Here is a 23,982-nt window from a genome sequence, read left to right as displayed (position 1 = left end):
TAGTGAACATATGCTACTTAATGATATACTGATCTTGACACAAGCAAAGACCACTCAGGACAAACTGAAATTTGAAGGTAACGGTAAATATTCTGCAGGCTGCTTGCAGAAAATTAAGAAAAAGTATAGCATGAAATTTTTAAAGTGTCTGCAGATCACGAAGCAGCAGAGGAATTCATTGATGAGTTTGCCAAGGTCGTCGCTGATGAAAATCTAACACCAGAACAAGTCTACAAAGCTGATTGTTTTCATATCTTACATAAACCTTAAAAAATACAAATACTGTAACCTTTTAATCAAAACATGGCATCGTAGGTGGAGTCTGAAAGTCTGCCATTGTGTGTTATTCTTCAATATGTGTGATGAACAAGTGGAGACAGACTGCTTACCAGGAGCACATAAATTCAGAGCTTGAAATTATGATGATCCCAAGCTATGTTATTATATATTCCAAACTCTGAAGAGGTCCAAAATCGGAAACACTTTTGGCCCTAAGCGTTTCAGATAAGGGGTACTCAACCTATATGACTTTCTTTAGCTATACGTGACACTATTGTATTGTGTAGGACTTTCTCAGTCAGCATGCAATATTCTTCATTGTGCAGAGGTAAGTCTCAGTTGTGTGGCAGCTGCTAGCATTGCTGTCTACACTGCAATGTAATGGCTAGCAAGATTATGAATATGTATTTCATTGTTTACGCACTTAAGGAAAACCTTAATTGCTGCACAAAGTGAGAGGTGCTTTTCACTTATAACGTGTCACTGCAACAGAACTCATGATTACAAAACAATCTGATTGATATCATAGCCTCCCTGTTATTCTGGCAACTGCTATGTATGATCTACAATGTGAAAATAATTCCCTTCTTTGTACTCTGTCCTGTCTGATTTGTTTTTACTATCTTTCTGATGCCACTCTTGAGAGGCGGGATTCCTGCAAGTGGCTGCGAAAGGTGACCCAGATCACTTGGTAAAATGAACCAGCTCTAGCAGTTGCGTGTGCACTGCCTGCCTTCCTTTACAGATGGAATGGAGAACAATATGTCTGGGTAAAGGAGCATTAGTCAGAACTGCAGGGAAATATTGAAGCTGAACATAATTATCTGCCCCTACTGGGAAACCTTCATCAGGTTCTCCCTACTGTGTAGCTCAAAATGGTCAATTGGTGCAGTGGCTTAAACTCAATCTCACGTGAACTTTAGGAGGGATGTCTTAAACAGAATGGGGCAGAAGTTATTGCCTTGAAATGTTAACTGACCTATACAATACTTTGTAAAGTTTTTCCATAATTTGCCAGCTCTTTCTTTCTTTTTTTCAACTAATGAAGGCATGTGTCCAGTAACCTTTCTTTATCATCCTATCTACCCATGCCATCACCTTCAGACATCCTTGAACTTGTACACTTACACTGAGGTTCCTACTCCCTGGGCTCCTCCCATTCACCATGTATGTCCCATTCTTACCAATTCTCCCAAAATGGGTCAACTTTTCAGTGCCAGCTTTTCTTTCTTACTTTGAAGGGGTCTCCAGTGTTGCCAGAAATGTGATGTTGGTCAACAATAAATTTTTCAAGTTTCTAGGTCCGTGGGACAGGGAAGATCAGTAATCCATAAAATATGTAACACAAGAGAATCTGCAGACACTGGAAATGCAGAGTAACACTCTGAGCTAATCACACTTCCTCAGAGTCCTGACGAAGGGTCTCGACCCAAAATGTTGACTATCTATTCTGCTCCATAGATGCTGACTGGCATGCAAAATTCCTCCAGGATTTTGTGTGTCTTGCTCTATAAAATGCAGCATATATTTTATTTTTGCTTAAGAGCAGAAAGCATTGGTCAGCAAGTGGGGCAGCATCTGTGGAGGGAAATGTCAGGAATGCTCCGTGTATTGAAGGGGTCAGGATGCTGGGGGTGGTGTGGAACTGTGGTGATGATACATCGGACTGTGCAGTGCTAGGTCACAACAGAGCATGAAGGATCTCTCCATGACTGCCCCGATCTTGGCTGAATATCCCCTCAGACTTTCAGCCTTCCGAGTAAGAAAATCATTGCCCCAGCATAAAACATACGTGAGCCTGACATAATCAGAGCCATCTTTATCACATTCTTTTGCAGACAGGAAAACTGGAAATAGTGCTATTAACTACAGATGTCATTATTTCTCTGATCCCAGCGTGTTCACATGACTTCACTACTTGACGCTGCCTTCCTCCACTCCGAACATATTCTCTCCATTTTCGACGCAGGGTTTCACAGCTTCGTAGGTGGTTGCTACACAGGGTCAAGTGTTTCTATAGTTCTGGTGCATCTTCAGGAAAACCCGCACAAGTTTACCAGGTGTACGTTAGTCTAACACTAGTTTTGCAGATTAAATAAAGCACACTTCAGTTCCCAGCTCCGCACTGGTGGCACAGCAGTAGGTCTTTGATCATTCGCATGCTAGTTTCCCATCAAAGCTGGAGAGAGCGATGGCAAACGCTTGGACTGCACACATCGGGTAATTGTAATCCATGGTGAATGCATCGTCAGCCACACGTCCAAACTGCATCACTATGTAGTCAGCTATGAGAAATACAGAAAGAGGGGCCTGTTTTAAATCACCCGATACTTAATTTAGTCCCTCACCTTTAAAATCAATGCCACCACCACTCCTTAAGGAGGAAAATATAAAAAAAATATGTATTCCTTGTCTCTTTCCCCTTTCACTCTCCTTCTTGGGCCAGCACAGCTTCCAGGGTTTACAGGAAGTAAGTGTTCATTTCCTGTATTGTTCTGCTAGCAGTATTCTGGGGATTTTTAGAAAGTCACAAAAGTCATGAGAAGATCTGTTTCATTCACTCTTGGCAGGTTGCTCTCTTTGACACAGCCAGCATTTATTGGGCTGGATGGAAACAGCTTACTACACTATCCCAGACAGCAGTTACGAATCAAATGTGAGTCGAGTCTCACGTTCAGGCCAAGCCAGGCAGAGACAGCAGATTTGCTTCCCTGAGGCACGTCTGTGAAGCAGATGGAGTCTCACCACAGTTCAGTGATGGTGACTCCCACATGACCATTTATTCTAAAATTAATTCAATGTATTGACACCTTGTACACATCATAGTGTGATTTGAATCTCAGTTACTTATCCGGAGATCTGTACTTCTAATGGACTAACATAGACATCATCATCTATTGCTTTCATTTGAGTATTCCTTTTACATATTTGAACACTTATTTATGAACTATAACCCTGGTCAAGCTTGGTTTTGGAAGGCAGTGTTCTGGAAAGAGGGAGGTGTTGGAAGGGCTGGGGGTGGGGTGAGAGATAGTGAGCCTACAGCAACGTGTCCAAGCAGGGCTTATTCACCCAATCTTCTTCCCTTTCATTCCTTGTAAGCCCTGATACCACAACAGAAATGTACACTGCAGCCCATGCATTTCACAAGGCATTACCATCCACAAAGAACAATGAGGGGGTGACCTCACAGAATTAGAGAATCATCAGGGCTGTGGATAAGTTGGATGGTCATAGTTTTTCTTCCAGGTCTGGGGAGTCCAAAACTAGAGGACCAGAGACAAGATCAGAGGGGAGAGGTTTAATAGAAACCTAAGAGGCAACTTACACATAGGGTAGTGAGTTCCTGGAATGAGCCACCAGGGGAAGATGTTGAGGTGGGTACAATTACAACATTTAGATAGGATCATGAAGGGGAGGGGCTTTGGAGGTTGGGCAATTGGGACTAGCAGGGTGGATGCTGTAGTCAGCATGGACCAGTTGGGCCGAAGGGCCGGTTGCCATGTCGTATCACTCTCTGACTCTGTGGCTGGCAGCCTGTCCTATCCATAAAGGAAGGGTCAAATGCTGACTGTGGATGTCTTGTCCATAACTGATGTTTACAGAGGTTACTGTGGATGGTTATGTTCAGCCCCAAGTGGTCATAGTCCAGTATTGTACATCTTTGAGTACAATACTTGACCATGAGAAGCAACATCAAATCAGTCCAGTACACCCTCCTGTGATAAAGATGTACTTGGGGACATAATCTGGGAGCATATCCCCTAGCTGAGACTGCATCGACCTCCGACCTCTCCCTCTCCTCCATGCCGTCCCCTTTCCCAAGCCAGTTGCAGAGGTCCCATCTGGCTGGATCACAGAACGGATTCTGATAACATCCAGTATATCTCCCCATTCTATTCCATCTTCAAGCTAAACTGATTTAAATATGGGGAGAATGTAAAGCTATGTGGGACTCAAATAGGACCTTGGATCATCTGACTAATTTCACAAGTTAAAGACAAGTGAAAGAGAATTGAGTTGGTGGTTGGGGGTCACCTTGTGCCCTTAGCTTTGTGAAGTAATATGAGATGGGATATAATCCAGTGAGGAGTGAGTTTTGACCCAGAGTAATACTGCACTCTGTCTGACCACTATTTTCACCAGGTCATCTGGAACTTTGGAAGAAATGAAAGTAAATCTTGGCCATAAGCTAACAAGAAATACAGGGAGGAAAACTATAGCAGAAGTAAATGTTGGTCCCATAGAAGCTAAGACAGGGGAATAAATAATGGGGAATGGAAATAGGGAAGATGTCAATTATTTTCTTTTATCTTCACGCTTGAAGAAACTGAAACATCTTGAACATGGTGGGAAACTCAGGCAAGGAATTTAAAGGAATTAATATCATCAAAGAAAAAGTATTGGACAAAATGATGGGAATAAATACAGACAAACCTGGGCCTGATGGCCCACATCTGAAACTTTGTCATCTTCCAGAATTCCCTAGGCTATGGAAAAGTTTCAATGGATTGGAAAACAGTAGATGTGGCAACTTTAGTCATTGAAAGTAGGAAGGTAGAACACTGGGAACTAATATCTCTGTTCAGGAGACTATCAGAATCCATTTTCCAAAGAGATAGAGCACTTAGCAAAGAACCAGGCAAAGGTGATTTGGTTTTACCAAAGGGGAACAAAATTTCTCAAGTTAATTAGAATTCCTTGAGGATGCAACTTGCAGAAAAGGTAAAATGGACATAATGTCTTGGATTTTCAAACAAAATTTGACTAGGTATCACAAATGAAGTCAGGACATAATAGAGAGATTCTTTGACGTGAATGCAGCATATTATCGTATTTACTTAAGAAATATGGTCCATTGAGTCTCAGAAGATTCCCATCAGAGCATTCCCTCAATTAGATTCCTCTGAACTATTCCCTCACTATCCCAGGTGGCACATACAGTAGCAACTAACTCATCAGTGTGCCTGTAAGATGTGGGAAGAAACTGGAGATCCGGGGGAAGAGCAGCAGCCACAGAGTGGATGCGTAAACCTCCCACAGACAGCACCGGAGGTCAGGACCCACCCCAGTTACTGGAGCTGTGCAATAAACTCACTTTCCACTGTGGCATTGTGGCAAGTTAGTAAGAATTGAGGATAGAGCAACTGACAGAAGACAAAGGCTAGAGATAAAAAGGCAATTTTCAAATTGGCGAGCAGTAGTTGATAGGGTGTCTCATTTCTCAGATCCAGGCAATCACAATCTGTATTAATCAATGAACGACTGCACACCCAAGCTGGAGTGTCTTTCACTGATTCTATTATGGCTATTATTCTATTATGGATCTATTGAGTATGCCCGCAAGAAAATGAGTCTCAGTGTTGTATGTGGTGATGTATGTGTATTTTGATAATAAATTTACTTTGAACTTTGAATGAGATGAAGGAGCTGTGTGTATTATTTTCGACATATGGAATATAGACAGAGGTAGGGAAGGAAAGAGAGAATGGTATATTGAGTTAGGGAACGTTTGTGGGGAGTTGTACATGAAAATGGGGGCAGAAACATGTGGGATGTACACAGAGATGGGGAAGGAAACAGAGACAATGGTATATGGAGTTAGGAAAAGGATCATGGGCCTTTCCCTATGGAGATGGGGAAGAGAATGTGGGTAGTTTTACATGCAGAGAAGGAAAGTGTCTTGGTGAATGGTACTTGGAGATAGAAAAGGTGAAAGGCTATTTGGAGATAGCGTAGGTTAAATAGGAAATGGCACTTGGAGATGAGGTATGATTGATGATTGGATGATGGAGCAGCCTCAATGGGCCAAATGGCCTAATTCTGCTTCCACAGTTTATGGTCTAATAAGGACTGCTTATGGAGGGACAAATCAAAGCAAAGAGGGAAACACACCCTGCTTTGACTTTAAGAGGGAAAAATACTTAAACCTGGGTAACGAGGCAGTTAAGTGGTCCCAATTGACAAAGCTTTATGTATTTCACCATTCAGAACAGGAATACAACTCACAGTCATTCTCGTGGACAATCTGGAAGTTCTTCACCGAGGCGTGAGTCACTCTCCCATGGAAGTTCAACACATAGGACTGCGTCTCATCATTCCACACTGGGGTCTTGTTGTGCAACTCAATTACGTTCTCTGTGTTGTTGTTTTGCCACCTGGCCAGCAGGCCGTCCTTATCCTAGAAGGAACCCCAGGTTTGTCCAGTCAGCGGAGAACATTGCCACACTATTCTTGCCAAGCCCTCTACAGCCTTATGGGATGTGAATCTTGCGCTTAGGACCCAGGCCAGGCATTCTGAGACTTTTAAGTTGCTTTGACTGCTCGGAATTTCCATCGCCAGTGTTGTTCAGGTGGTCAGGGATGTGCTGGGAATTGGACACAGTTCATTCCCTCTGCAGGGCTGTGGGACAGTGGGAGGAACTGTTTACTTGTGTGGGAAGTGGCAGGTGAATGTCAGTCTGACTGGGCAGGGTATTCTCCCGTTATGCTAGGACTGGGGTCTGCTCTGTGAAGGACTGTGTTACATCACTTACTCTGTTTAGCGTGGTGGTGGGATTATTGCAGTGATGGGTTAATTTACACTCAGAATGGGGAGAGGCATTTCCCCTAGCATGAAGGGGAGGAATTTAAGGTGAAGAGCCAGTTTACCCTTAGATGGGTTGTTTACTCTTGTTTAGTCAGGGGCTTTCACTCTGAAGAGGCTTACACTTGTGGTTGGGCAGGGGCATTCATATTGAGATTACAAGAAATACACTCTGGGGAGAACAAGGGGAGGTTGATAGTTTAGAGTAGTGGAGAGTTTCCAGCAATAAAAGCAAACAAAGATCAAAGAACGTCAGATGTTGGAAATCTATTAATGAAAGACTTGAAACACTCAACAGGACAATCAGCATTTGTGGAGAGGGAAACGGAGTTAATGCTTCAGGTTAAAGGTGGTTCTTATGTTCTGATCATCTGGGTATTTACAGGATTTTATGCTATCTCAGAGCATTGTCGACTGAGCATTGAATGAAACCATTATGTTGAAGGTTACAAGAACAGATACTTTTAATGTTTCAATCCAACTCACGTTACGAGGCCGGAAGGGGATACGTTCCTGCTTCTCGTCCATCGCTGGGATAATCACTGTCATCCTCCTGGGGCCTCTGAATCCAAGCACATTTGTTTCCTGTAACAATTTGCATTTAACCCCATTACATATGCAGAAACCTTTCTGAATAACCATCAATCAGACAAAAGTATCGGTAACATGGACAACCATCACTTCCACTCTGACGTGTCTCCTTTAAACTGCTACTCTCCCAATCGGAGTCCACCAGTGGTGCTCCTAGGTTAGGCGTTCATCAGTCTACACTCAATGATGTGGCCCAGCCAGAATAGTGTGTGAATGGGAGGGGAATCTGCAACTGGTGATGCGCCCTTGCTGCCCCTGTCCTTGGTTGGCAAGCTCACAGGTTTGAGAGGTGTTGTCAGAGTGCGTTTCCCAGGCTGCCTTCTCTGCAGTCTTGATAGTGGAGAGAGTGCATGAGAGGTAGAGACCCAGAGTTAGATGGGCTGATTTGAGCTTGGTGATTGGCAAGCTGTCCTGGGTGTCACTGGAGATGCTGGAAAACAATTTTCCATCACACTTTTCACTTGAACCTTGTAAGTGTTGGCATGGTTGCGGGGAGTCAGGAGATGAGTCACTTGCCCGAGAACACCAGCCTCTAGTTACTGATATTCTTGTCCAATTGACTTTAGGTCACTGGTGATGCTGATCCCTCGGCAATGGTAATGTCTTGGAATATCAGTATGTGCGGTTGGGAGACTGTAGGACTGACACGGTGGTCAGCAGCACAGGAGCGCCGCAGGGAACCATACTCTCTCCGGTCCTGTTCACCCTGTACACATCAGACTTCCAATATAACTCGGAGTCCTGCCATGTGCAGAAGTTCGCTGATGACACGGCCATAGTGGGGTGTGTCAGGAATGGACAGGAGGAGGAGTATAGGAAACTGATACAGGACTTTGTGATATGGTGCAACTCAAACTACCTGCATCTCAATATCACCAAGACCAAGGAGATGGTGGTGGACTTTAGGAGATCTAGGCCTCATATGGAGCCAGTGATCATTAATGGAGAATGTGTGGAGCAGGTTAAGACCTACAAGTATCTGGGAGTACAGTTAGATGAGAAGCTAGACTGGACTGCCAACACAGATGCCTTGTGCAGGAAGGCACAGAGTCGACTGTACTTCCTTAGAAGGTTGGCGTCATTCAATGTCTGTAGTGAGATGCTGAAGATGTTCTATAGGTCAGTTGTGGAGAGCGCCCTCTTCTTTGTGGTGGCGTGTTGGGGAGGAAGCATTAAGAAGAGGGACGCCTCACGTCTTAATAAGCTGGTAAGGAAGGCGGGCTCTGTCATGGGCAAAGTACTGGAGAGTTTAACATCGGTAGCTGAGCGAAGGGCGCTGAGTAGGCTACGGTCAATTATGGAAAACTCTGAACATCCTCTACATAGCACCATCCAGAGACAGAGAAGCAGTTTCAGCGACAGGTTACTATTGATGCAATGCTCCTCAGACAGGATGAAGAGGTCAATACTCCCCAATGCCATTAGGCTTTACAATTCAACCGCCAGGACTTAAGAACTTTTTAAAAGCTATTATTAATGCTTTTTGAGATAGTGATTTAGATGCATATCATATTTTTTACTGAGTTAAGTATTGTATGTAATTAGTTTTGCTACAACAAGTGTATGGGACATTGGAAAAAAATTTGAATTTCCCCATGGGGATGAATAAAGTATCTATCTATCTATCTATCAATCCATTGTCATTGAAGGAGACTTGCACGGCATGAATGTCACCAATCAGCTCCTTGCCTCTTGGTCTCACCACATGGGACTATTGACACTTCATTTTTTCAGAGGAGTTGAACAGAGTTAAATCTCCAACTCTGACCTTCTTGAAGGAAGGTCTTTGATGGGACAACTGAAGCCAGGACTCAGACCTGAAGTCCCACACAACCAGGTTCAAGAACAACTCCTTCCCTTCAATCACTTACTTCTGCACAACCATAATCACAAATGCATGGACCATATTGCATGAAAATGGATTTTTAAAAATTATGTTAGTTACGTTTTTGTCAAAGTTGTGTACAATTTACACTTCCATTTCTCTTGTGAGAAATGGAGCTGATGGAATGGAATAGCAGGTCAGTCCCACTCTGTCATTTTCTTACACTGTTGGCCATGTCTGTACTTGTATTGATATCCTGTCACCCTACATCTCAAAGGATGCAAGGGGTTCCACATTAAGGGCAGGAAGCATCAGGTTTTGGGCAGGACCATAAGAACCAAATAGTAGGAGATCTGAAGTTCGAGCAGGTATTGCAGAACCTTGAACGTGCTACCCAAGAGCCCAGCCTCATTGAGGACCATAAGGAGCAGACTTAGGCCAATCAGTTCATCGATCCTGCTCCAACTCAAAGAGGAGGATATCGTTTCGCTGATTCCTATCATTAAGGTGACTAAGAAGGAAGGCCAGATTAGGCAGGAGGTGATCCTTGGTAAGGCAGATTTAGGATTCAGTTTAGGCTGAACTGATTGAAAGAATGTATAGTGATGCATTGCATCAAACCCCCTCTGATCAGAACTGGTAGTAGTGCTGGAAGCACCTCTCATTAAGGTGTAATCTGGACAGTCGCTCTTTGCTGCTGTGATTACGTTTCAAAAAGGTTGAATTCCTGTGGTGGATTTGGATGTTCCAAGGCTATGAAAGGCTCAGAATAAGTGTGATTCCTTCTGCATTTCTAACATGACACAAAGCAAATGCTGTCAGCGGTGATTAGCCGAGACAAGCTCACTCCTTGGCTACTGATACTCACGTAAGTGATAGCAGAAAGCTCCTGACGAACATTGGAACGGTCAGCCCTACCCCGATCGGGGTTAAGTCCATTGTCAAACACCGTGAACTTGGTCCCCATCAGGTTTGACCTTGGAAAGTCCAAATAGAATAACATAAGGTTGATGTTCTCATAGGAGGAAATGATAGTTAGCACCATCAAAGTAAATGAATAGGGAGGGAGGAGAGTGTTGGGAGAATGACCCTGTCATTCAACCTGATGCACAGTGTGCACACTGTATCCAATGTTAGCCAGGTAAGAAACTGATAGATATTAATACAATCAAGGGATTAGTGCAGGAAGGTAATGCTGGGCTGAAATATCGACAGCTTTCTTGGACACAGTGGCTTAATCCAGGATCTGGACCTCAAGACCTGCCAAGAGGGGTGAAAGATAAAGGGAAAAAGATCAGTCGTAATGAAGTGTCTTGGCCTGAAACATCAACTGTTCATTTCCTTCCATAGATCTGTTGAGTTACCCCAGCATCTTGTGTGTATTACTCAGGAAAAAGATCTTGAAAAGTTTGACAGGAAGAGTCTGGCAAGGTTCCCTCCAACCTACGGGAGTCAATGAAAACTAGCCCAGAAACACACTTCTTTTTACTTAACTTTATTATTTTGACATTGTGGTGACCTTTTTTCCTGGGTGGTTCACTCCAGAGTAGATTAAGTTATTTTTCTGGAAAGAGTCGAACAATTGTCCATTGAATGAGGTGCTAGACAAATCGGGAGGCCAAAAGCTTTCTGGGAAAGGAATCAAGCCATGAATCAGATCTGGCTTGTAGAGGCTCAGCTAAATCGAGTTGCTGCCTCATAGCTCCAGTAAGCTGAGTTGAAACCTGACCTCTGGTACAATCTGTGCCTATTTGCACACACTCCCTGTGACTGTGTCGATGTCCTGCAGGTGCTCTGGTCTTCTCCCACATCCCACCAGATTAACTGGCCACAGTAAATTGTTTAAGTGTGCAGATGAGTGGTAATACCAGGGGTGGAGGTTAATGGGAATGTGGGGTGAACTTTAGTCAGTGTTGGGCATGTTAATACTGAGACTTGGGGTTATGTGGGCCCTTTGTCACATTATCTTTCCATGACTGTAAAGGAGAAAAGTTCCTTAGTGAACTAACAATGTACATCTACTGGTTCCTAATGTTTTGAATATTATAACTTCTTTTTAATTTTGTAATAATTTAACCCGGGGTCAATGAACAATTAACCCTTTGTGTGAGGTTCAAATTTATCAGGGTTCTGAGAACACTCTTTAATAGAATTCCACATTGCCCAATCAGGTCAAATATGACCATTCTATATTTCAGTCCCCATCTTTAAACACAAAGTACACTGCAGATGCTGTGGTCAAATCAACACGTACATAAGCTGGATGAGCTCAGCAGGTCGGGCAGCATCTGTTGAAACGAGCAATCAATGGATGCTGCCCAATCTGCTGAGTTCATCCAGCTTATGTACGTGTTAATGGGAAGGGTTGGGTGGAAAGTGATGGACAGACTAGGCAGTCATGGAGAGAGTGGCTGTGGAGAAAACAGATGGGGAGAAAAAGAGAAGAGATGATAGGCAGAGATACATCACCCTTTCCATCCTGACTCCATCTATCCATCATGCATATTCCTATTGGTTCCTTCTTTCTTGGCTCACAACTCGTATCTGGTTCTACCTGCCTATCATCCCTGTCTTATCTGATTCCACCTGTCACCTATCAACCTCTGTTTCTGCACTTCCCATTACCCTCTCCCTCCTGGGTCCGTCTGCCTAATTTTATTTCTCCATATTTTCACCCATCATCTACCAGCCTCATCACTCCTCCAACCCCTCTCCTGCTTGGTTCCATCTGCCTGTCACTTCTCCGTCTCATCATCTGGGTTCTATCTATCACCTCCCAGCTTCTGTTTCACCCTTGTCTCTCACTTCTGTCTGGCCACCATCCCTCTACACTCTCTGTACTCTCATTTTTAACTCCACTTATCAGCAAAAGTAAGATTACTGTTACTAACCCGAGTAAGTGAGAAAAATATCATAGCACCAGCATTGTACCAAATATAGAAATATTTAAAATCTATTCCACTCTTTCACTTTAGTGCTCTTTAATTCTGAACGTGTCCTGTCAAAATGCCCTTGTCAAGTTAGACAGGACTATTAGAGATTGTGTTAATCTCAACCTTCCCAATCGCATGAATGATGGTTTTCAAATGCAAGGAATAGGAATGGTGACTGTCAATCCCCAATCTAAAATCTCAGATTCCCTTGTCATTAATTAGGAAATATAATTTTATTAAAAAGACTAAAGACAGATTAATAGGTCTGAGTGTCTAGTTTGCTGGGATTGCATTAGACAATGTTATTTAAAGCTATGAGAGATTGTCTTGTCTCAATGCCACCATTCATACTGATTAGGGTTAGGTAAAGTTAGATACAGGGTCTCAAGCAGCCATATTGATCATCTCATTGTCTCCACAGATGCTGCTCACCCCACCGAGCTCTGCCAACAGTTTGTCTTTTCTTCCAGATTCCGCTTCCTGCAGTTTCTCCTACCTCCGTCCTGGGGACAGGTGGTGTCCTTTCCAGAACCAGGGACAGCTCCCCTGAAGCCGATGCAGTAGCTCTCAGACTCCAGGACATCTCAGATAAAGCACCATTTTCACACAGGGCTTGGTGCAAATTGGATGCCCACACTTTCCAGCTTGAAAGCCATGTCCAACTCCATTAGCACGTCAGTACCACTGACCATGCGGCAGCCTCTCTGGGAGATGCTGCCTGTTTGTCCTTTGCAGCACAGGTAAAGCCACTGATGCTTGAAGCTAGGGGAAGCTTGAATTCCTGTCTTTGGTGCTCAAAGCGGCTTGAAGCACATCACAGTTCAGCATCTGCTCCTCCAGTGGATCACAAGGCTAGGAAGTGGGATGAAACAGGAATCCACTGTCCTCTCTCGGGATGACAGTATATGTTTCCCAGTCATTTCTGCCCACAAGCCTAGACTGCTGCTGCTCGACAAGAAGATGCAATCTGCAGCAGCTCTTCCAGCCCCAGAGCTGGTAAAGGCAACTGCAGCTTCCACCTTCGATATCCCTGTTGCAGCTGCAGGACTGGAATGAAGCAGGCAGTGAACGGAGGGAATGCATAGAGCCATAGACTCTGTGCTTCTGCACAACTTGTCACACTTGGTACGTTTATTTTGCATTGGCTTATATGTTCACACTTTGGTCAGGAAGATGCAGATTGCTGAATGGGGAACTGGGGTTATGGTGTTTCACTCAATTGTGTGGTTCCCAGGCAACAGAGAACTCCTCTTCATCCTGGCTGTCCTCCTCCACAACCATGTACCTGTCTTCTGTGGTTAAGTCTAAGTGAGGCAGTAGGCAGTGGAACATGACAACTCTTCATACCCACTCTACCAGTTACTGAAGGAGAGTCCAGGCTGCAGAATGGTTGTGTACATCTTGCCAGCAATCTCCTCTCCAGGGTTTCAGGTGCCCATTCAAATGCGGAATAAGTGGAGTCCCTTTTGGTCTCAGTACACATTTCACTGTACCCACAGTCCTTGTGAAGCTGGGTGCTGTCTTACCTTGCTGCCCTCTGGCAAGAAAGAATGAAAGACAGCCAGCCCTCTGCAACACTAGGAGGGTCCAACAGTGAGGCACCACAAACAACTTCAACTCTAATCTCCAGGGAAGCTAGTGCAGAGACAGCTAGAACGGATGCTGGTGTTGAGATCCGCAACTTGCTCTGAGATCAGAGCCGAGACTGGAGCAGGTGCAAAACTCCATCAGGCCATCCTCTCTGAAGTACAAGTACCTCAGGCACTTCTCTTTGCCAGGCCCCAGGTTCCCTCAATTTCCTGGGCAGTTATGGCTTTCTGTTACGAGACCTTTCCTTTTCTATCTTATATAACACTGTCCTACTCCTTACACTCACTGCATGTTCTCACAAACAGGCTGTACTCCAAGTGAAACGCTCACTAATGTACTCATACCTGAAAACTATATCTTTATACTGAAATCTTGTGAACTCTTGTGATTGGCAACGTTAGAAAGCACCAACAAATGTAGAAACATAGCAGCTGATAAAAAATATTCCAGCAGCAACTAATAAACTGTTAACTATGGTTTAGGCACCATTAATTTCTCCTGTTGCATGCTCAGCCTTTCTACTTGCTTTTTCATTTTTTTAGTATCTGGCTATATTGGCAAAACCAGAATTGATTCCCCAATCCCTAAACATTCTTGAGGAATTGATGGTGAGCTGCTATCTGAGGAAGGTACGGAATCCAACAGGTGACAACATAGGACCAGTGATTCATTTCCGAATCAGGATGGCATGAGATATGGAGGGGAACCCACAGGTGGTGGTTTTCCCTCTTACACCAAGCTGCCTTTGTCCTTGGTGGCAGAGGACGGGATAACTGCAGTTCATCTTGTCCCACTGTAGACACTGTGTACCAGTAGTGGAGGGAGTGAGTGTTTAGGGCAGTGAATGGGATGTCAGTCAAGTGGACTGCTTTATCCTGGGTGATGTCAACCTTCATGGATGTCATTGGAGCTGCACTTATCCAGGCATGTGGAGAGTTTTCCATCACACTGCCGAGTTTTGCCAGGCGGAAAGGCTTTGGGTGTCAGGAAGTGAGTGGCTCTCTGCAGGAGTATTCAGTCTTTGACCTGCTCTTGCAGCCATGTTACTTACGCATTGATCCAGTTGAGTTTCGATCAGTGGGATTCTGATGATGAGGGACTCGGCCTTTGTGATACTGGTGAGTGTCAAGGGAACCAATTAGCCTTTTTGGAGATGATCATAACCTGTTGTGTTGGTGGCATAAATCTTTCCTGCCACTTACTAGCCGGTGCCTGAATGTCGTTACGGTTTTGCTGCACTCTGGCAAGGGGTGCTGATGAACCATGAATAGAACACTGCGCGACGATCGGTGAACGCTCCCTCTTCTGGTGGGAAGGTAACTGATGTAAGAACTGAAGGTGGCAGGGCCTCAGACCTGGCTGGCAGGCTACTGCAGTGAATTCCCAGGGTCTAGGCTGATTGACCTACAACAACTATTGGTGTCAGCCATTGTTTCCCCTCTAATTCCCATCAATTTTAGTTTTTCCAGGTCTCAATCAAAAGCTGCCTTACTGTCATGAGACGCCACTTTCATCTCTGGAATTCACCTCCATCTTTTAACCAAGGTTACAGTGCAGCCTGAAGTAGCCCTGGAAAATGTTCACAGCCAGTTCAGCCCTGGAGCATGATCTGACCAACTGTTAAACTACTCCTGTGGGATTTTCAGGTAGAAAAGCAAGCACCTTGCTCATCATGGGGGAGGATCGCACTACCAGTCATAGAAAATGTCACGGACTGGACAGACTGGGGAGCTCACCTAGGGAGGCTAGAACTGACGAGTAAGAAAGGGAAGACCCCATTAAATGGATTATACCATAGACCACCCATCAGTTGGTGGGATTTAGTGCAGCAAATTTGAAGAGAGGTGTAAGAAACACAAAGTTGTAATAATAGGTGGCTTTAACTTTCTACCTCCCGTATTGTACAAGGATGGATAGGATAGAGTTTGTCAAATGTGATCAGGAAAATTTCCTTAATTAGAGGTTTTAACTAGAGAGTGAGGGGAACTAAATCTCATATCAGGGAATGAGACGGCAGGTGACAGCAGTTCGTGTAGGTTTACACTTTGCATCTAGTGATCGTAATGCCATTAGTTTCAAGGTAATTATGGAAAAGGTTGGGTCTGGTCCTTGTGCTGAGATTCTAAGCTGAAGAAAGGCCAATTTTGATGGTAACAGAAAGTATCCGGCAAGTGTGGATTGGGACAGGCTGTTTTCTGGAAAAGGGGTACTTGGTAAGTGGGAGGCCTTCAAAGGTGAAATTTTGAGAGTACAAAGCTTATACATGCCTGTCAGAATAAGAGGTAAAGATGACAGGTTTAGGGATCCTTGGTTTTCAACAGATATTGAAGCCCTGGTTAAGAAAAAAAGGAGGTGCATAGTAGGTATGGCCAGGTAGGAACAAGTGAGGTTCTTGTGGAGTATAGGAAATGCTAGAGAACACTTAAGGAGGGAATCAGGAAAACTAAAGGAAGGCGTGAGGTTGCCCTTACAGACAAGGTGAAGAAGAACTCTGAGGCTTCTACAGATACATTAACAGCAAACAAGCAAGGGATAAAATTGGTCTTGTTGAAGATCAGAGTGGTCATCTTTTCATGGAGCCAAAAGAGATGGGGAGATTTTTTGCTTCTGTGTCTACTCTGGAGATTGGCAAAGAGACTATAGAAGTGAGGCAAAGCATTGATATAGGGAAAAATGCAGGCTATTCAGCAAAGTGAGACAATATAGATTACAGACGAGGAGGTTTTTGCTGTCTTGTGGCAAATTAGGGTGGATAAATCCCCAGGACCTGGCAAGCTGTTCACTCAGACTCTGCGGGATGCCAGTGTAGAAGCTGTAGGGTTCTTGTAGAGGTGTTTAAAAAGTTCAAAACTGAGGTGCGGAGGATTGGAGGATAGCTGAAGTTGTTCCACTGTTGAAGAAAGTGTCTAAGAATAAGCCAGGAAATGATAAGACAGTGATCCTGTCATCGGTAGTGGGCAAATAATTGGAAGGTATTCTAAGAGACTGGATTCATAAGACAGGGACCTATTAGGGATAGTCAACATGGCTTTGTGCATGGTAGGCCTTGGCTAGCCAAACTTACAGAGCTTTTCGAGGAAGTTACCAGGAAAGCTAACGAAGGCAAGGCAGTGGTCAAAAAGGTTCAGTCACTTGCAATTCAAGATAAGGTAGTAAATTGGATTAAATATTGGCTCTTTGCGGGAGAAGCCAGAGAGTGGTAGTGGAGGTTTGCCTCTTGGGCTGGAGGCCTGTGACTAGTGGTCAGTGCTGTGTCCAGCGGTCAGTGCTGTGTCCATTGTTGTTGGTCATCCATATCAATGATCTGGATGATAATGTGGTAAACTCAGCAAATATATGACACCAAGATTTGTGGTGTACTGGACAGTAATTAAGGCTATCAAAGCATGCAGTGGATCTGGAAAAATGGGCTAAAAATGGCAGATGGAATTTAATACAGACAAGTGTGAAGTGTTGCACTTCGCTACAACAGACCAGGGTAGGACTTAGTCTGCGCGTGGTAGGGCGCTGAGGAGCATGGAAGGGCAGAAAGATCTGGGCATGTAGATCCATAATTTCTTGAAGGTGACATCTCAGGTTGTCAGGGTCATAAAGAAAGCTTTTGGCACTTTGCACTTCATCAATCAAAGTATCGAGTACCGGAGTTGGGATTTTATATTGCCATTTGTATAGCCTAACTGGAGTATTGTGTGCAGTTTTGATCACCTACCTACCAGAAAGATTTCAATAGAAATGAAAGAGTGTAAAGAAAATTTACAAGGAGGGGACCACTATAGGGAAAGCCATTACCAGGATTCATCTTAACAGCTTCTACTCTGTGGCCAAAAGTGCTGCTCTCTCAATCAGTGTGGAGTCCAACCATCTAGAAATGCGGTGATCTTAACATCATGACAATTCCAAGAAGAATGCATGAAGCTGTATTCAGCCTTTTTAAAATCTTGCCGAAGATTTGAGGCATTGATCGTGTGGATAGCCAGAGGCTTTTTCCCAGGGTTAAAATGGCTAACATAAGGGAGTATAGTTTTAAGGCACTTGGAAGCAGGTACAGAGGGGATGTCAGAGGTAAGTTTTTCACACAGAGAGTGGTGGGTATGTGGAATGCACAGCCACGAAGGTGGTAGAGGTGGATACAATAGGGTCTTTTAAGTGACTCTTAGGTAGGTACATGGAGCTTAGAAAGCTACAGGGCTCTGCAGTAGGGTAATTCTAGGCAGTTTCTAGAGTAGGTTACATTGTCAGCACAGCATTGTGGGCTGAAGGGCCTGTAATGTGCTGTAGATTTCTATGTTCTATGTTCTACGATGTTAACAAGACCTGAGTTATATGGAAAGGTTGAACAGGTGAGGACTTTATTTCCTAGAACATAGAAAATTGGGGGCAGATGTTTTACAGGTTTAGATATGTACCACATATAAGTCGGCTTTTGCCACTGAGATTGAGTGAGACTAGAACTAGAGGTCATGGGTTAAGGGAAGACGAAGGGAAACCTCTTCACTCAGAGGGTGATGAGAGGGTGCAATGAGCTGCCAGCAATTGCGGTGGATGTGGGTTTGATGTCAACACTTAAGAGACATTTGGATAGGTACGCGGATGGCAGGAGTTGGAGGGCCGTGTGCAGCTCGATGGGATTAGGCAGATTAACGGTTTGGCATGGACTAGATGGGCCAAACAGCTTGTTCTTGTGCTGCAGTGTTCTATCAGTCCGGAGCTGGCTTCATTCCCACTGGGGATCTGCTGGAGGCAGGAACACCCTTGGTTGACAGGCAAGCAGTGAGGGCAGGTCATTCACCACTAGGATATCCTGGGACGTTTTTACCTTTAGCTGATGTTTCAACTACCTCAGTTCCATCTTCATCTGAAAATCATGTCATCTATACAGCGATTGAAGTGAATTTCCTGTCTACATGCTTTCAGTTAACATCTCCCCTCGTCTGTGACTCAATATTTGAACAACACACCCTGTTTGACAAACATAAGAAATATTGAATGGGAAATGGTGGCATCAGCAGCTTGTGTCCATTACATTGAGGCTTACTCTCCAATGGATATCTTGCAAGAAATTATCGTGGAGCATTAGGTCATGTTACCTGAAATTTACAAAGCTAAGGCGTGACTTAGGAACGGAAGGTGTTGACAGAGGAACTGTTCCTGTTAGCTCTGAATCCAGGGTGATGACAATGCCTTTCAGGAGAAGAGCTGGGGAACACTTCTTCATTGAGCATGGTAGATATCTGAAACTTTTGCACTGATGGCAGTTGTTAACATGGAACTTTGGACTAAATGATGTCAGACAGCAAAAACTGTTACGAGGTGTGGGTTTAAACCATGTTCTGACTGAACAGGCACAAGGGGCAAATTGGCTTCCTTTTGTCCCAGCTTTCTTATGAAAAACAGATAACTGCCACACCCAGTGATCCACCACACCAGTGCAACTGGCAGTCAGAGAAGGACAAACAGAAAGAGACACAACCTGAGCTTCCCGATGAAGTTTTCTCCCCCTCGGGATAGATCAGTCGGATCTATTGAGATGAGGTAGTTGGAAGTCTTGCTCTTTTTCCGCTTCCTTCCAGCTAGTAAGAAAACCTGCGATGAAAGAATAACACGGATAAAAACGGGATCAGCCAATGGCATCATGTCTGATTCAAAAGCCCAGTCTCTTCAACACAGGTTTCAGCACAGAGAAACATCCAACTGTAATGTACATAGTGACCCAGCGAGGAGACTGCGGAGCCATTCACGCTGTAGCCTACAGGGAATGTGCTGTGGCCTGCTGGCTAACTCCACTGCTAAAGTAACGCCATGGGTCCACCACTCCATTTCATCTATCCCCACTTGTGGCTTCTCATCATTTTTAGGCAGATTTGGGGGAAGATATTAGCAAATGATAAGCTTACTGCTATTTTCATTTCGGAGAGCTCTGAGTGTTACCTGTCTTCACTGCAGAAGCACATTTACTGCCACACTAGTACTGATAACAGGAAAGATTTTACACGGCGCTGGGGAGAGGACAAGGGAGTGGGATCAGCTGGGTGACTTTTGGTAGAACTCAACAAGCCGAATGGGCATCCTCTTCAAGTAATGTATAATGCTGACGCGACTACAATCAGTTATAGTCCAGTGATGCGCCCAGTGGCTTATTGTGGGGCCTGCTCCTCAGCGAGTAGGAGAGAGCTTTGGAGCTGAGTCAGGGAGAATGGAGACCTGTGCTGATTTCTGTGAGGTTTGTGATGTTTTGTGAAGTATTGCCTTCAACTCTGTTTGGAACTCTACGTGGAGAACTGCTCTGAGTTTTTGCGTGGACAGCCATGGTGATACTTTCTGGGGTTCTGTATGGAATCAGAGTCATAGGATACTATAGCATCAAAACAGGCCCTTCAGCCCATCACATATCTGCCTAACCCCATTGGCCTGACCCGGACCATAGCCCTCTATGCTCCTCTCAGCTGTGTACCTATCAAAATTTCTCTTAAGTATTGCAATCAACCCTGCATACAGCACTTGCATTGGCAGCTTGTTCCACACTCTCACTACCCTCTGAGTGAAGTTCTCCTTCATGTTCCTCTTAAACATTTCACCTTTCACCCTTAACCCATGTTCTCTAGTTCTAGACTCACCCAATCTCAGTGGAAAAAAACCTACTTGCATTTACCCATCTATACCCCTCATAATTTTGTATACCTTTATCAAATCTGCCCTCAATCTCCTACGCTCTAGGGAATTAAGCCCTCACCTATTCGACCTTTCCCTATAACTCAGGTCCTTGAGTCCTGGTAACATCCTTGTAAATCTTTTCTGTATTCTTTCAATCTTATTGACATCTTTCCTGTAGGTAGGTGACCAAAACTGCACACAATACTCCAAATTAGGCCTCAGCAATGTCTTGTATAATTTCAACATGACATCCCATCTCCTGTACTCAGTACATTGATTTATGAAGGCCAATGTGACAAAAGCTTTCTTTACAATCCAGCTATCTATGACACCACTTTCAAGGAATTATGGATCTGTATTCCCAGATCTCTCTGTTCTACCACATTCCTCAGCACCCTGCTGCTCACCACGTGAGAGCTACCCTGTGTGGTCCTCCCAAAGTGCAACACCTCACACTTGTCTGCATTAAACACCACCTGCTGTTGTTCAGCCCATTCTTCCTGTAGACCGGATTCCACTGGAAGCTTTGATAGTTTTCTTTGTTGTCCACTACACTCCCAATCTTGGTGTCAATCGCAAATTTGCCAATCCCGTTTACCAAATAATCATCCAGATCATTGAAATAGATGGCAAACAGTAATGGACTCAGCACTGATCTCTGTGGCACACCACTCGTCACAGGCCTCCAGTCAGAGAGGCAACCCTCTACTCCCACTCTCTGGCTTCTCCCATGAAACCAATGTATAATCCAATTTATTACTTCATCTTGAACTTCTTGACCAATCTCCCATGTCAGACTTTGTTAAAGGCCTTGTTAAAATCCATGTAGGCAACATCCACTGCCTTGTCTTTATCAATTTTCCTGGTAACTTCCTCAAAAAACTGTAAAAGACTGGTGAGACACGATCTACCACGCAGCAAGACATGTTGACTATCCCTAATGTCCCTTTCTATCCAAATACTTAAACTGTATATCCGGTCTCTGAGAATACCTTCCAATACGTTTCCCACTGCTGATGTCAGGCTCACTGGTCTATAATTTCCTGGCTTATTCTGAGAGACTTTCTTAAACAACAGAACAACATTAGCTATCCTCCAATCCTCTGGCACCTCACTTATTACTAAGGATGTTTTAAATAACTCTTCTAGGGCCCCAGCAATTGCTGTACCAGCTTCCCACAGGGTCCGAAGGAACATCCTGTCAGGCCCTGGGGATTTTTCCACCCTAATTTGCTTCAAGGCAGCAAGCACCTCCTCCTCTGTAATCTGTATCGGGTCCATGACCTCACTGCTACATTGCCTCACATCTGTAGACTGTGCCTTGTCTTCTGAGTAAATACAGATGCAATAAACCCATTGAAGGTCTCCCCCATCTCTTACAGCTTCTTGCATAGATGACCACTCTGGTCTTCAAGAGGACTAATTTTGTCCCTTGCTATCCTTTTCTTCTTAACATATCTATAGAATCCCTTAAGATTTTCCTTCACCTTGTCAGTCAGAGCAACCCCGTGACATTTCTCAGCCTTCCTGACTTCTTTCCTCAGTGTTCTCCTGCATTTCTCCTACTCCTCAAGTACCTCATTTGTTCCAGCTTTGCCTGTACCTGTCATGCACCTCCCTTTTCTAAAGAAGGGCCTCAATATCTCTCAGGTTTCATAAACCTGTTATCCTTGATTTTTATTCTGACAGGAGCATACAAACTCTGTACTCTTGTAGGCCTCCCACTTACTGAGTACCCCTTTGCCAGAGAACTGCCTGTCCCAAACCACACTTCCCAGTTACCTTCTGAGGCCATTTCTCCACTTTAGAATGTCAACCCAAGGACCAGACCTATTCTTTTCCACAATTAACTTGAAACTAATGACATAAAGATCACTAAATGTAAAATGTTCCCCTACACAAACCTGTCACCTGCTGTCTCATTCCCTAATAGGAGATCCAGTATCACACTCTCTCTAGTTGGGACCTCTATGTACTGATTAAGGAAACTTTCCTGAACATATTTGACAAACTCTATCCCATCTAATTGTTTTACAGTATGAGTGTCTCTGTCAATATGTGGAAAGTTATAATCACCTACTATCACAGTCTTGGGTTTCTTGCACCACTCTGTGATGTCTCTACAAATTTGCTCCTCTAAATCCACAGACTCTTGGGTGGTCTATAATAAAATCCCATTAACATGGTCATACCTTTCTCATTCCACAGTGGAGTTACCTTTTGAGGAGAAGTGTGGAGCTCTGTGTGAAGGTACCTGTTGAGAAGATGTGTGGAGTTACCTTTGAGGAGATGTGTGGAGTTACCTGTTGAGAAGTGTGGAGTTCTGTGTGGAGTTACCGGTTGAGAAGTGTGGAGTTCTGTGTGGAGTTACCTGTTGAGGAGATGTGTGGAGTTCTGTGTGGAGTTACCGGTTGAGAAGTGTGGAGTTCTGTGTGGAGTTACCTGTTGAGGAGATGTGTGGAGTTCTGTGTGGAGTTACCGGTTGAGATGTGTGGAGTTCTGTGTGGAGTTACCGGTTGAGGAGATGTGTGGAGTTCTGTGTGGAGTTACCTGTTGAGGAGATGTGTGGAGTTACCTGTTGAGGAGATGTGTGGAGCTCTGTGGTGAGGGTACTTGAGGTAATGCTCAGTTTGGAGCTCCTTGCTGGAGACTCAGTGTAAGCTCTGTGCTGAGACTGTGCATGGAGCTCCGATGTGATCCTCCATGTGGAGCTCCTTGCTGGAGACTCAGTGTAAGCTCTGTGCTGAGACTGTGCATGGAGCTCCGATGTGATCCTCCATGTGGAGCTCCTTGCTGGAGACTCAGTGTAAGCTCTGTGCTGAGACTGTGCATGGAGCTCCGATGTGATCCTCCATGTGGAGCTCCATGCTGGAGGCTCAGTGTAAGCTCTGTGCTGAGACTGTGCATGGAGCTCCGATGTGATCCTCCATGTGGAGCTCCTTGCTGGAGGCTCAGTCTGAAGCTCTGTGCTGAGGAGCCGAGGGTCTGCTTGGAAATCTGGGCCACTTTTTAGAACCTTCTTCGTTTGTGATTGATTCCTTTAAATTTATTTTTGTAGCAGTGGAACCAACGGTGGAGCATTGGCTGGTTGGCAGAAAACAGAGAGTGGGAATAAAGGGATCCTATTCAGGCTGACTGCTGGTTACCAGTGGAGTTCCACAGGGGTTGGTGTTGGGACCGCTGCTTTTTACGATGTATATCAATGATTTGGACTATGGGATTAATGGATTTGTGGCTAAATTTGCTGATGATACAAAGACAGGTGGAGGAACGGGTAGTGTTGAGGAAACAGAGAGCCTGCAGAGAGGCTTAGATAGTTTAGGGAAATGGGCAAAGAAGTGGCAAATGAAATACAATGTTGGAAAGTGTGTGGTCATGCACTTTGGTGGAAGAAATAAACGGGCAGACTATTATTTAGATGGAGAGAGAATTCAAAATGCAGAGATGCAAAGGGACTTGGGAGTCCTTGTTGCAGGATTCCCTAAAGGTTAACCACCAGGTTGTGTCAGTGGTGAAGAAGGTGAATG

The 23,982-nt window shown here is 44.4% G+C and overlaps 1 protein-coding gene across 5 annotated transcripts in view; it reads right to left on the bottom strand.

Moving 5' to 3' along the window:
• Positions 1–2,083: 2,083 nt before the first annotated feature.
• LOC140731962 (tubby-related protein 3-like) overlaps positions 2,084–23,982 on the bottom strand; it is a 94,712-nt gene continuing 72,813 nt past the window's right edge. For all 5 annotated transcript variants that reach the window (XM_073053971.1, XM_073053973.1, XM_073053976.1 and 2 more), the window contains 5 exons: positions 19,275–19,387; positions 10,150–10,258; positions 7,352–7,450; positions 6,289–6,460; positions 2,084–2,564 (listed from right to left, as the gene is read on the bottom strand). In XM_073053971.1, coding sequence (XP_072910072.1) covers positions 2,431–2,564; positions 6,289–6,460; positions 7,352–7,450; positions 10,150–10,258; positions 19,275–19,387 — 627 coding nt within the window. In that variant the 3' untranslated portion in view covers positions 2,084–2,430. The remainder of the gene's footprint in view (positions 2,565–6,288; positions 6,461–7,351; positions 7,451–10,149; positions 10,259–19,274; positions 19,388–23,982) is intronic.

This window comes from Hemitrygon akajei, chromosome 8 (genome assembly GCF_048418815.1).
Source record: "Hemitrygon akajei chromosome 8, sHemAka1.3, whole genome shotgun sequence".
NCBI classification, from domain to species: domain Eukaryota; kingdom Metazoa; phylum Chordata; class Chondrichthyes; order Myliobatiformes; family Dasyatidae; genus Hemitrygon; species Hemitrygon akajei.
This window is presented reverse-complemented; position numbering and strand designations above follow the sequence as displayed.